Consider the following 13195-nt stretch of genomic DNA (forward strand, 5'->3'; position numbering starts at 1 on the left):
TATGGGTTAGGATTGGTGCAACATAAGTAAGTGTTGATAAGAGGTGAGTTTGAGCTAGGGTGATTCTTGCTTTTGCTGTGAGATAGTTTTTGTGCCTGTAAAGGGTTCCCATTTTGTTGTGAACTTTCTGAATGGTTTGTGAAATGTGTAGATCGAATGATAGGCTGTTGTCTATTTCAACTCCTAGGAGTTTTGTGTGGGTGGAACGAGAGATGATAGTGCCATTCCTAGATGAGATAGAGAAAGTAGAGGGGGTAGATCTTGTTTTATTAGGGGTGAACAGGAGAAGTTTGGTTTTATTGGGGTTAAGAATAAGTTGGATGTCAGTGATCCAAGTTTCAATAGCAGAGAATGATTCTTGGGCAAGTTGCTGTAGTGTGTTGACAGATGGGCCTGTACAGATGAGAGTGGAATCATCTGTGTACTGAATAAGTGAGGATTGCTTGGAGGAGGTGTATAGATTGTTTGTAAAGATATAGAAGAGTAGTGGGGCTAATATTGAGCCTTGTGGTACCCCTATAGAGTTAGGGAGAGGAGGAGATAGTTTATTGTGCCATTGTACAGATTGTTGTATATCTGATAGGCAGCTTTTGAACCAGGAGGTAGTAGGGGAAGTAAAGGATAGAGAATGAAGAGCATCCAATAGTTTAGGGTGTGAGACCATGTCAAATGCTTTAGAGAGGTCTAAAAAGATAGCAGATGCACAGTTGTTGTTGTTTCTATGATGATTAACCAGATTGGTGAAGGAGAGAAGAGCAGAAGTTGTATTATGGTGAGGGCGGAATCCATGTTGGGTGGAGGAGAGAAGATTGTTTGTATTCAGGAATTGCATAAATTGTGAGTGTATGCATTTCTCTAGGAGCTTAGATAAGGAGGAAAGAATGGCTATATGCCAATTGTTGGAAAAGTAAGATTGACCACCTTTGTGAAGAGGTATAATGTAGAATATTTTCCATAGTTGTGGCACATAAGCTTCCTGAATGGACCTGTTTATTAGGATTGATACTGGATATCATAGGGAGTCAGCTGCTATTTTTAGGAAGTTATGAGATACACCATCTGCTGCTAGTCTGGTAGGTTTTAGTTTGAGGAGGAGGTTTCTAATTTTAGATGTAGGGGCAGGTGAGAGACAGAAGGATGGTTGGTTGGTAGAGTTGCTAGGAGTGTTCCCAGCAGTTGAGGCTGGTGAGGTATTAGTGTTTGTCAGTTGGATGGACAGAGTTTGGATTGAGGTTATGAAATGACAGTTAAGATGGGAAGCTATATCTAAATATATAAATATATATATAATATAATACTATCAAAATATGAAAACAAAGCAAGAAATTCAAAATATTTGCCAGGCAATGCCACCACTGCTATTTCTATACACCTGTAATGCTTACCAGGATTTTTCCTACGGCCAAAAAAGAATGTTGGCAATGTAACACAGGAAAAAGAGGGACACGGTTGCACATTCTTTGGGACTGTTTAATTGTACAACAGCTCAAAGATTTGGGAACCGCAGTAGAATACAAAGCAGAAGAAAGTATGACACTTAACAAAACAAATGACCCTGCTGGGAATAGATAAACATATAACAGAAAAAAACAGGCAACCTATGGCAATAATAATACTTGGGGGGAGCTATAATGAAAAAATAGAAGCAATCATACCTCTCAACCTCTTAGCACAAAAATCTGGACAAAGACATAAAATAATAGGGGGACAATTTTTAAATATTGCTCTTACAAACTTAGAAAGTTGATAGAATAACAGGTTTTGTATTAGCATAAATTTTCTGAAGGGTATGAAGTCTGAATCTCAAATGTGTGTCATTATTTTCTGACTTTTTGTCCTCAAAAATTTGGTAATCTTCTTTTTCTTTCAGCTGTTCCCATTAGGGGTCACCACAGCGGATCATCTGTTTCCATTTCTTCCTGTCCTCTGCATCTTGCTCTGTCACACCAACCACCAGCATGTCCTCTCTCACCACATCCATAAACCTTATCTTAGGCCTTCCTCTTTTCCTCTTACCTGGCAGCTTCATCCTTAGCATCCTTTTCCCAATATACCTAGCATTCCTCCTCAGCACATGTCCAGACCAAAGCAATCTCGCCTCCCTGGCTTTGTCTCCAAATCGTCCAACCTGGGCTGACCCTCTAATATACTTATTCCTAATCCTGTCAACCCTCGTCACACCCAGTGCAAATCTTAATATCTTTAACTCTGCCACATCCAGCTCCGACTCCTGCCTTTTTGTCAATGCCACTGTCTCCAACCGATATAACATAGCTGGTCTTACTACCCTCTTGTAGACCTTCCCTTTCACTCTTACTGGTACTCGTCTGTCACAAATCACTCCTAACACTCTTCTCCACCCACTCCACCCTGCCTGTACTCTCTTTTTCACCTCTCTTCCACACTCGCCATTACTCTGAACTGTTGATCCCAAGCATTTAAACTCATCCACCTTCGCCAACTCTACTCCCTGCATCCTCACCATTCTTCTATCCTCCCTCTCATTCACACACATGTATTCTGTCTTAGTCCTGCTGACCTTCATTCCTCTCCTCTCTAGAGCATATCTCCACCTCTCCAGGGTCTCCTCAACCTGTTCCCTACTCTCACTACATATCATAATGTCATCATTTGCAAAATAAAATAAAAAAAAAATCACAATTTTATGAGTGACAAGCCAAAAATATGAGGCAAAAATCTCGATATTCTGTGAAAATCTTTACTGTTGAGAGGTATGGAAACAATCTCACTCACCACTACTCAAGGAAGTGGAGAAGTTAGTGATGCAAATGGGAAGAAAACAGAAGACAGGAAGGTGAAAAATAAAGGTAGTGGACAAAAATGGAAAAAGTGGTGGGACAGAGTACAGAGACATTGAAGAGAGAGGATCAAAGCTAAGGAGTCTTGATGAAAGAAACATTGACCAGGGGACAGAGGAAAGATAGCCTCTGTAAAGCAAATATAATGTTGACTTGCAACAGGTTAGAAGTAAGGAGGTGGTAGAAGATAATTCGTGTAAATGATACAGCAAAAGTACTTTTTCAATGTTAGTTGGTGAATGAATAAATAAATAAAAAGATGAATGCAGCATACAAAGTTACTTTAAGTATAAGATAAGAAAGGTGAGAAGGGTAACCGAAAAGGACATAACTTAGGAATATAAAGTATAGGGAAAAGGATAAGGGTAAAGGAATTACTTTTTTTTTTTTTTTTTTTGCATTTCTTTACTACGTTTTCCTTTTATGTTTATATATATATATATATATATATATATATATATATATAGACACACACACACACACACACACACTGTTCACAGGATGTATAATTGGTTATGGTTATAGAAGCAGCTGTTAAACCAAAAAAGTGTTCATAGAATTGTTGTTGAGATGTCTGTTGATATATGGGCTGTTACTGAAAGTATGATGGGGCACATTTTTTTATGTAAAGCTATGATGCCAAATTATATATATATATATTTGTGAGTCTGGGAAACTTTATACAGTCTATCAGACTATATTGGGACAACAGACTGCCAGGCGTACTGCAAGCTGTCAAGATCACATCTTCAAAAGTGGGTACAATTGGAGGAACAACTCCAGGTTGTGGTCAGTCCAGCTGTAATAAGTCATAATATTTTGTTGAGATGGCGGAATTTCATTCTGTTTCCAATGAAATACCTCCTTTATTTGACTATAGTTTCAGGAAAAGATAATTCTTCATGGGGAAAATTCTGAAGAAACACGTTCCTCAGAATCTGATTTCATAGGTTCATAGATTACTACTAGGCTAACTGCCCTTGCGAGCCATTTTAAGCCTAGCCAATTATCCCCTGTGAGATTCAAACCCTGTACCTTGTGTTTGTAAGGCAAACACCTTAACCATTAGGCCACCCTCCCAACCATTTCATTTCACTTCTTTCACATCTTGTGTGCATGGTTACCAGAGAAAGAATATCCCAACCAAATTCCCCATCATACTGGGAATCAGAGACTGAAAGAAAAGAAAATCATTTTATTTTTCTTTTAGTTTTCAGTGAGAATTCAGAATTAAAAGAATGAAAGACTTGGAGTGAGGCTTTTACAAAACCCAACCAGTCTTCCCTGTCTGTCCTACCTAGAATAACAGAGGAAAAATATCTAACTTTCTGCTTTCTCTTTCAAGCAGACTTCCTAGTAAAAGACCAAAACAAGAATGTTGCTTTTCCCTGTGAATCAGGTACTGAAGGTCAGCTTTTGTAGTAGAACATCTCCTGCTCCCTCCCCTGATACCAACAGGAGTTGTTCCCCCTTACCTGACAAGGACGACCCAATAGCCACACAGGATGTGGCTAACTCCTGGTTCTTAGCAGCTTTTCTGAGGTGCAGCACCACATGGATAAACAGAAGATAATGAGTGGTCTGAGGAACATGGCTTGGTCACAGCACAGACAAGTATCAGTGGCTGAGGCAGTGAAGAATCCAGTCTGACTTCTTAGGATGCCCTAGAAAGTTTCTTACGGAGGGAAAAATCAAAGAGCCCAAAACCTGTTCTATGGTTAGCCAAGAAAAAATGACTAAACATCATCTAGAAAAGCCTGAATGAGTTGATGAATCCCCTGACAGGAAAAATACAGATTTGAGATTAAAAATAAATAAATAAATAAATAAATAAATAAATAAAACAAAATCAGTGACAACCTCAAAGCCTCCTGTCCAGGCCCCTATTTAAACCCTTTTACAAAAGCATGTAAAGATTTTCCAGAAAAAGTGCTTTTAAAACATTTTTTCCCACACAATTAACAACACAAAAATCCACTTTTTAGTGACAACCATGACAAATGTGTTATCCTAAATAACAAGTTTTCTAAACAAAAATAAACTTTTTCCTCAGAAAGGAAGTTGAAGGTTTTCTCTAAGGTATTAATTTGCACAGCCTTGGTGAAGTGCTAACTGACCATCAATCACATGAAGCCCACAGGGAGAGTGCACATTGACAGCAAGAAAGTTCTGAAAGTTTGGTGCCCAACCCACTGATTTTATATGGCTTCTCCTCATGTCTTGTAGCAGTTATGGTGTATGGAAGGTGCCCTAAACCTTTGGATGCTGGCCAGTCGTCACATCCTTGGCAGGATAGAATCTATACAGCTTAAGCTACTGCAACAGTCATCTAATGATGAATATCATATAATGTGCATTTTTTGTGCATTTTTTCATTAACATTTTTAGCTGCCTCATGTCCTACCTTAGTACTTTCTAAATAAACCACTATTTAGATCCACTGTGTTCTCAGCAAATGCAAAGCTAGTACGTAGATATGAATGGCACTGATTAGTGCTCACTGAATACGTATGTACTGCAGGCTACCAGAGATGATAATCTGCAGCAGCTGTAATACTTAAGCATTTGAAACACATTTTGCTTCTGCTAGATCTCAAGGATCATTATACCTACCTCTTTCAAGGTCACACTCTGGTGAAGATGCTCCACTGCATTCACTGCGAGGACCCAGGACAGGAGAGATTAAGCCAAAGTCAGAAAGGGACACCGGACTTGGGAAGTCCAGGCTGTCTAGTTGTGGCACGTCAGGAAATGGATACGGCATATCAAGTGGGCTGGTAGGGCAAGAGCTTAGGCTAGATAATGAGCGGGTTTCAGAGTCTTCTTCAGACATCATGCTGAAGCTACAGTTCTCTTCCTCAAATGCTTCATATGTAACTGAAAAAAAGGGGAAAACGGTTAATGAAAAATATAGTCTACTTTATATTTATTATCAGGTTTACTTAAAAAAAATAAAAAATCTGGCAAAAATTCAATGGTCTTCCGTTAAATTCCCTATCATCCAGAGACAGAAATTTCAAGATCACATATATAAAATACATAAGTGCTTCCAGAGTGAACATCTGCGGACTCAAAGATAGGTGTGAACACTGCATGCCACTGCAGACAGAAATCCTGAAACCTAAATTGCAATCACCATAGAATTTTGCAACCAGACAGAAATCCTTGATAATCAGTTTTAAAAAAGTTGCTTAGCCAGTTGAGGTATGCTTTTTTGCTGTGTCATCTACTCATATTCTAATATGCACACACTTTACTAGTGTTCACTTTTAAGAAATTGTAGTTTGGCTGTATCACTGTATGAATCATCTTCTGCAGTTTCAAAATTATGACACTTCTTCCATGTGTAAAAGTGGAAATATTACTTAACCTTACAGTAAAATGTTGGACGTTTAAATGTGTCTCTCACAGAAATGTGACTATGATAATCAGAACTGTTAAAAATGATAATTCTAAAATTCTGAAACAGCATCAAATTTTTCAAAATGTTTGCCTGTCATGGAACCTGTGACCTGCACTTTGCATCTGAAATCCAAAAACTGTTAAATTTAGTCAATTTAACCAGTCATCTCCTAATATCCAAAGTGAATGAAATACATGCACGGGCCGTGAGGATTTCTCCCAGTAAATTTACGTTAAACTCATAGCTAGAAACAAAGTTCTGAATGGTATAAAACCAGGATGAGAGATACAGTTACATGTAAAGGATATTAATGCAAGGTAAATAACATTTCTTTACACCTTTCAGAGCAGTCTGTGTTGGTCTACAAGGAGAAATGGAAGAGTAATAGATTAATGTGGAAGGAAACTTCTAAGGAACTATGTGAAACTTGGTCTCAGCCTTCAAGTAAACATTTCTGGAATATTCTGTCAAACAAGTGTGCATTGCTTTCCAGGAAGAAACTCAAGTGTTATTCTTAAATTTGTTCAGCTGCTTCAACCAGTGGCAGCTGGTGACTTCAAATTAAAGGGGGGCTGCAGGAGACAGCTGAATGGGTGGGGCCAATGGGAAGGGGTGTGACCAACTAGAAAGGGGTGGAGCTATGCTCAAAAACACAACTAAAACCTTAATTAAATACGCTGCCCTGGGTGCCAAACTGTCATTATGAGAGTCCAATCAAGACAAAATGAAGTGTAGAAGAAAAAAATATTTCAATGCATTGGCTACATGACAGCTTACTTAATATCTAGATGGAAACAAAAAGGTTGTGAGGCATGAAAAAATTAGGGTTGCCACCTTTCATCGTGGCTAAAACCTGAGTAAAGCCACACCCCTCACGTCATCAGCAATCCCGCCCACCCCTCCCCTGCCCACTTTTCGCCCATTTTGTGATGTAACAATGACATAACTTGACGAGGAACGCCCTCTTTTTCCGTTCCTGCTGCCTGCTTTCGTCTGATTTACTATGCTTTTCTGTAAAAAAAAAGCATAGTAAATCAGCCGATTTACAAATTCCGATAGTCTGTTGCCTTTTTGAGTTGAAGTTTGTACAGTGTGTTCCAGACTACTGGAGAATCAGTTTGATTTCCGGATAGTCCAAAAAAAAAAGGATGGGTGGCAAACCTAGAAAAAATAAATTACTTTTTAAATACATTACTGGAATACTAGTCAAAATCAAGTATAAAAAAAAAACAAGCTTCTCTTTGCACTGCAGTTCTAATTATAACTTATATTCAGCTTTATAAAAGTACCAAGTAACATGCTGAAAGTAGAATTCTCTGTGATACCCCCAATTGTAAAAATGTTTCTTATCCAAAAAAGACCTGCTGCCTGACAACTATCTACTTGTTTAATCATGATCAAAGTAAAAAATGAACAGCAAACAAGAAACCAGCTCAAGATAAATTGCTTAAAGGATTACTGCACAGGTTATGGACCACACACGATAGATTGGCATTTTGTTTAGTTTACTTGTAAAGCCTGCAAAGATGACTGCAAATCTCCAACAAATACAATGAGCTTCTGAAAATACTGTAATCCTGTCCTTTATTACAAATACTGTCATATGCATTTCAATACCTAAGGCTTGTACATTATCTAGTTATGTAAATATTCTCTGCATGGCAACAACAAAAAGGCTTTCAGTGTTGGTAATTATTTAACAGTATACTTATTAAAGGTTACTTGTATATTACAATCCCAGACAAGCTTACCCAATGGTCATTAAAGCATTGCTACTTAAACACAAAGCAACAGGGCACTGCAACAGCATGCATTTTCTGAATATAAGAAGCATAAATCAACAGTATAAAATATGACAGAAAACCAGAACATTCTGCAAAATCAAAGACAGATGAAAAGCCACTGTCATACTTGTGTCTACCTTGGATGGGGGAATACTTTGCACACTTACACTGCATAACTGCTCCTTGCCTTGCTTGGACACATCCAGAGTCACTATATGGGGGAGTGGGGTACAACAAGTATGTCACAATTTGAAATGTCTCTGGCTGATGGTGATGGCTCTGACACTCATACCTCTCAACCTCAGACCAAGAAATCTGGACAAAGCCATACATAGAAGTGGGACACAGGCCCAAGAATAAAGACAATTTTTAAATATTGCTCTTATAGGTCTTGCATTAGTATGAATTTTCTAAAGGGTATGAAATCTGAAACCCAAATGTCTGCCATTATTTTCTAACTTCAATCTTTAATGATTTGCCACTAATTTGGCAGAAAACCACAATTTTATGAAAAACAGACCAAAAATGTGATGCAAAAATATAAAATTGCCACACAATACAGCTGGGAACCTGTCAAAGAAGTGACACATTTTTAATATTAGTACTGTTAACTTGAGCAGCTGACCAAATAAGAGCATCTACATGCATTTCTGAAATAATCTATAACTCTGATCATTACAGTTATTTATAATTGTAAACCCTCTTTGTGAAGGGGTTATTATGGGGAAAGCAACATTTTGAGCCAAAATTGGAGACAGTTGAGAGGTTTGGATATTCCTAATTCTATAAAGCGATTTATTTGCACGTACCCCTCAACCTCTTAATGCAGGAAATCTGGACAAGGCCAAATAAATATATTGGGGGAACATACAAACAGTACTAAAAATTGCTCTTGTATAAACTTAAGACAGTTGATAGAATAACAGGTCTTGCTTTAGCATGCATTTTTCTGAAGGTTATAACGTCTGAAACTCAATGTCTGTCATTATTTAGTGACTTCATTCCTAAATGATTTGCCAGAAAACCACAAATTTTATGAGGAACAAACCAAAAATAAGATGCTAAAATCTGGACAGTTGAGAGGTATAGTTCAGCCAGGGTTGTCTGAGTTTGCTGCCCTTCCCCCCTCACAAAATCATGGTCGAATGGAGCCTCCCCCCTGCAGCAATTCCAATGTCCCATTCCTTGGTTATTTCGCCCCATTTACCATAAACACTGTAATGTGCATACTGCTTTACTTCTGCGATGATTTGGATTTCATTTGAAGTTTTATTTTGCATTTTAGAGCACAAACCCTATTAGATATCTGCTAAACAAAGCAATGCAGTCTCACAATGAAAATAGACTTAGCATTAAAACTTCTCTGCCCTTGAAACTCACATTCAAAGAAAATACATTTTGTCAGTGGCAGATAAAGATTAACTTTGGGCTGTTTTCAAATCATAGGCCCCTTGAACATGAAACATACACATGCTGTTTGATACACCTTCCTGATTGTATTAAATTATATTCCTTGTACAATACAGTACAGTTGTTAGAGTGCATTTTAAATTTATTATTTTGAACCTTTATCCAGTAAACAATGAAACAAAATGCATGCACCAATAATGACAAAACTGCCCGATTCAGAACATTTCCATCATAAAAGTCTACTCAAACTTCTACAGTCCACCAGTATCAGTAAATATGCACAATCTCTGAAGAAGTAAAAGTCATGTAAATAATTCCACATTAAAGAAATCTGTAACTAATGAAGAGGTTGCTGCTAGCAAACAACTTTATATGTCATTGTTTCATCTACAAATAAAGTGGTTGTTGCCCTTGAGGAATAAATTGCACATGTTGCATTAAAAAATGATAAGCTAGTAATATCGCAGTAGGGCATGGATGGCAAACTGAAAACAGGTTCATAGTTACTAGGTATCTTCACCAAAATGAACTACAATATCCACCCCATTTACAACACAGTACAGTATTAGTAATGCATCTACATACTGTGGGAGTAGTACCCACAGCCTTCTGCATCAAAAGCAAGTACACTACGTGTTGTGCTATTAACAATGCAAGTAGACTCACCATAAGCAGTACTAAACTTTTGTTCCCCTGCAGCTCTCAGCTCCTTAGAAACTCTACTCGACACTCCGCTGTATCTCTGAACTTTGCAGCACAAGAAATCTGGAAAAAGCCACAATTTATTGGGGGGGGGGACAAAAGCCCAAAAACCAGGGACACATTTTAAACATTGCTTGTATAATGTTGGAAAGTTGCTACAATAAAATGCTGTGTTACCACCATACATTTCACTGCCAAGTCTTGAACCCAGGGGAACCCTGTGCAAAACAGTCAGAGCAACATACCATTATGCCAAATCAGCTGTTTTGTGAAAGACAGGAAGTCTGAAACTTAAATGACTACCATTTAGTGAATTCAGTTCTCACCATAGCTGTCAACCTCTAAGCACAAAACACCTGAACAAAGCCAATAATGGGGGAATACAGCCCCCAAACATATTCAGTGAATTCAATTCTCACCATACCTCTCAACCTCTTAGCAAAAAACACATGGACAAAGCCAGTAATGGGGAAATACAGCCTCCAAACATATTCAGTGAATTCAGTTCTCACCATAGCTCTCAGCCTTAGCACAAAAAACCTGGACAAAGCCAATAATGGGGGAATACAGTCCCAAAAATAAGGACAAATTTCAAATATCCATGTTATAAACTTAGAAAATTGCTAGAATAAAAGGTCATGCACTTTCTGAAGAATATGAAATCTGAAATTCAAATGCCTGTTATTTTTATTTAACATTTGCTAACCAGGAAAGTCTGACTTGGAGCAAAAGCCAATTTTTAGCAGAGCAGGAAGAAACACTCCAGACAGGTGTCTTTGTAAGATGGAAAGACATGCAGACACCACACAGAAAGCACCCCAGCCAAGAATCAAACCAGAGAACCTACAGCTGTCAGGCAGCAATGCTACTAGTGCACCACTGCACTACTGACTTTGCCAGGAACAACATACAGAAACCACAGATTTTATGAGGAAAAGAACAAATATGATGCAAACATCTGCAAATTTTTTACAAATGGTGGTGGGTAGGGAATTTAGGCCCTTACTGCCTGAGAATTCTCTACCCACCACCATATGTTATCTCTAGCCACCAGTATGTAGCAACTGGGGCATTTCACACACACACACACACACACACACACACACACACACACACACACACACACACACACACACACACACACACCGTTTGTCCTCTGTAGCAGCCAGATCAGTCCTGAATCTGTCCTCTGCAGCAGCCCAGTCTATACAGATCAACCATCCATCCTCTACTGGTTTCCCTGTGATTAGGCTGGAGTCTCCAGCCTACGGGCAATGCAGTCCGGTGTCCTTCTGGTCTGTGCGGTCATCACTGCACAGACTTCTGGGCTGGCAGGGTGGAGATCCCTTTCTTCCCTATCCAGACTGCCTAAAACAGCAGTCTGGAGTTCTGTGAGTACCAGGAACTCCAAACACGCATGTGTGGAGTTCTGGGACTCGCAATTTTTTTTTATTTTCTTTTTTCTTTCTACAGGTGGGGGGGGTTGCAGTCCTGCAGTCCTATAGCACAAGCCACCCCTGGCTTCAACACAACAATTAAACTTCTTTTTCTTCATCATATGCAAAAGAAAGAAGTCTCTTCTCTTCATGAGGATGACCTTGAAGAAATCAAAAGCAGTAATGGTCAGGCTCATACACAAGTCATAAAGAAGTTTTAAAAGGGAAATTGATTGGTTTCTAGAACTGTCTTTTCCCCATGGAAGGATAATTATTTGTTTTCCACACATAGGGCTTAGACTTAGTTAATGTAGCAATAAGTAAAAGCTACTAAAAAGCTCCCCTCTTAAAAAATCCATTAGGTGATGATAGTAGCTCAGGTTGAGGGATCCATTACACAACAGTATATACACTCCACAATATCTGTCATATACATCAAGGTCTTGCAGAATCTCTTAACTTCTGGATTAACTTCACTCATGCAAACCTTAATTCAGACCACTAAATAAGTCAAGACTGCTAAAACATAGTCAACTTGTGGACACAGGACCTTGCATAACAGATGGATCCAAAACATCAAAAACTGAAGTAATAGTTGAAAAAGGAATTTTCTGGTTTATGTACACATAAGCAAAACATTTTGTTTTACATTTAGGGGCAAAAGACATTCTAGAAGAAGATATGGTGGGGTGTTGAAGGGCAGAGGTTTAACTGGTAAAATGCAGACAAAAAAATCAAACATATTAGTGCCAGCCACTGCACTGGTCTGCTGTTCTCTGATATATGCATATTTGTAAGTGATTATGCATCAGGCTAACATGATTTATGCCATCTTATTTGTTACTTAGTTCATCAAAACATTTAGAGTTGACTAAATGTGGTGGTTTAGTATGTTTCCGATTATAGTGTTATTTCCAAGTTATTTCTCATTCGTACATTGTCATAAGCATACTGCCCCGATGTACTGCAGGACGTCTAGCATTATGATTAATCACTGCTTTCACTAATTCCTTGTGTCCATCCTGGTGTACCTAGCCAAACAAAAAGCTGGGATATGCAAGCTGGTATTTGTAACTGCAACTTGTGCAAGATTCTACTTAGGAACATCGAATGTGCATTTTCTCTGCTTGCAATGGCACAGCAATATTTTTAGTTCCCTCCTGTCTCATTGTAGTTCAGAGTAAATTGAAGCTAGCACATAATACTGGCACTGGCTAATGACTGTACCTCTCAGTTGTTCGAAATTTCACAGAATGTCCAGATTTTTGCTCATATTTTTGGTCTGCTCCTCATAAAATATGTGGTTTTCTGGAAAACCAGTAAGGACTGAATTCACAAAATAATGACAGGCATTTGAGTTTTAGACTTCATATCATTCAACAAAATGCATAGTAACACCAAATCTTTTAGTCTAGATACTTTACGTTTATAACAGCAATATTTAAAATTTGTCCCTATTTTGGGGCTTTGTGCCCCCATTATTTTAGGCTTGCTCCAGATTTCTTGGGCTTCTTAAGAACTATGTTAATGCATTCTGAGTACATAGGTCTGTGCAGGCTACTGGACATCAGGGTTGCAAAAAGGCATACCCCATGTATGTCATGTCATACACTATTTGAAAGTAACCATTTGAAATGCTGG

General features: G+C 38.4%; 1 protein-coding gene across 1 annotated transcript in view; it reads right to left on the reverse strand.

Moving 5' to 3' along the window:
• SH3BP5 (SH3 domain binding protein 5) overlaps nucleotides 1-13195 on the reverse strand; it is a 1951634-nt gene that overhangs the window by 196144 nt on the left and 1742295 nt on the right. Inside the window, exon 8 of the mRNA XM_044064003.1 lies at nucleotides 5433-5696. Coding sequence (XP_043919938.1) covers nucleotides 5433-5696 — 264 coding nt within the window. The remainder of the gene's footprint in view (nucleotides 1-5432; nucleotides 5697-13195) is intronic.

Source organism: Protopterus annectens, chromosome 2.part2, assembly GCF_019279795.1.
Source record: "Protopterus annectens isolate FY-2018-M chromosome 2.part2, PAN1.0, whole genome shotgun sequence".
Classification (NCBI taxonomy): Eukaryota; Metazoa; Chordata; order Ceratodontiformes; family Protopteridae; genus Protopterus; species Protopterus annectens.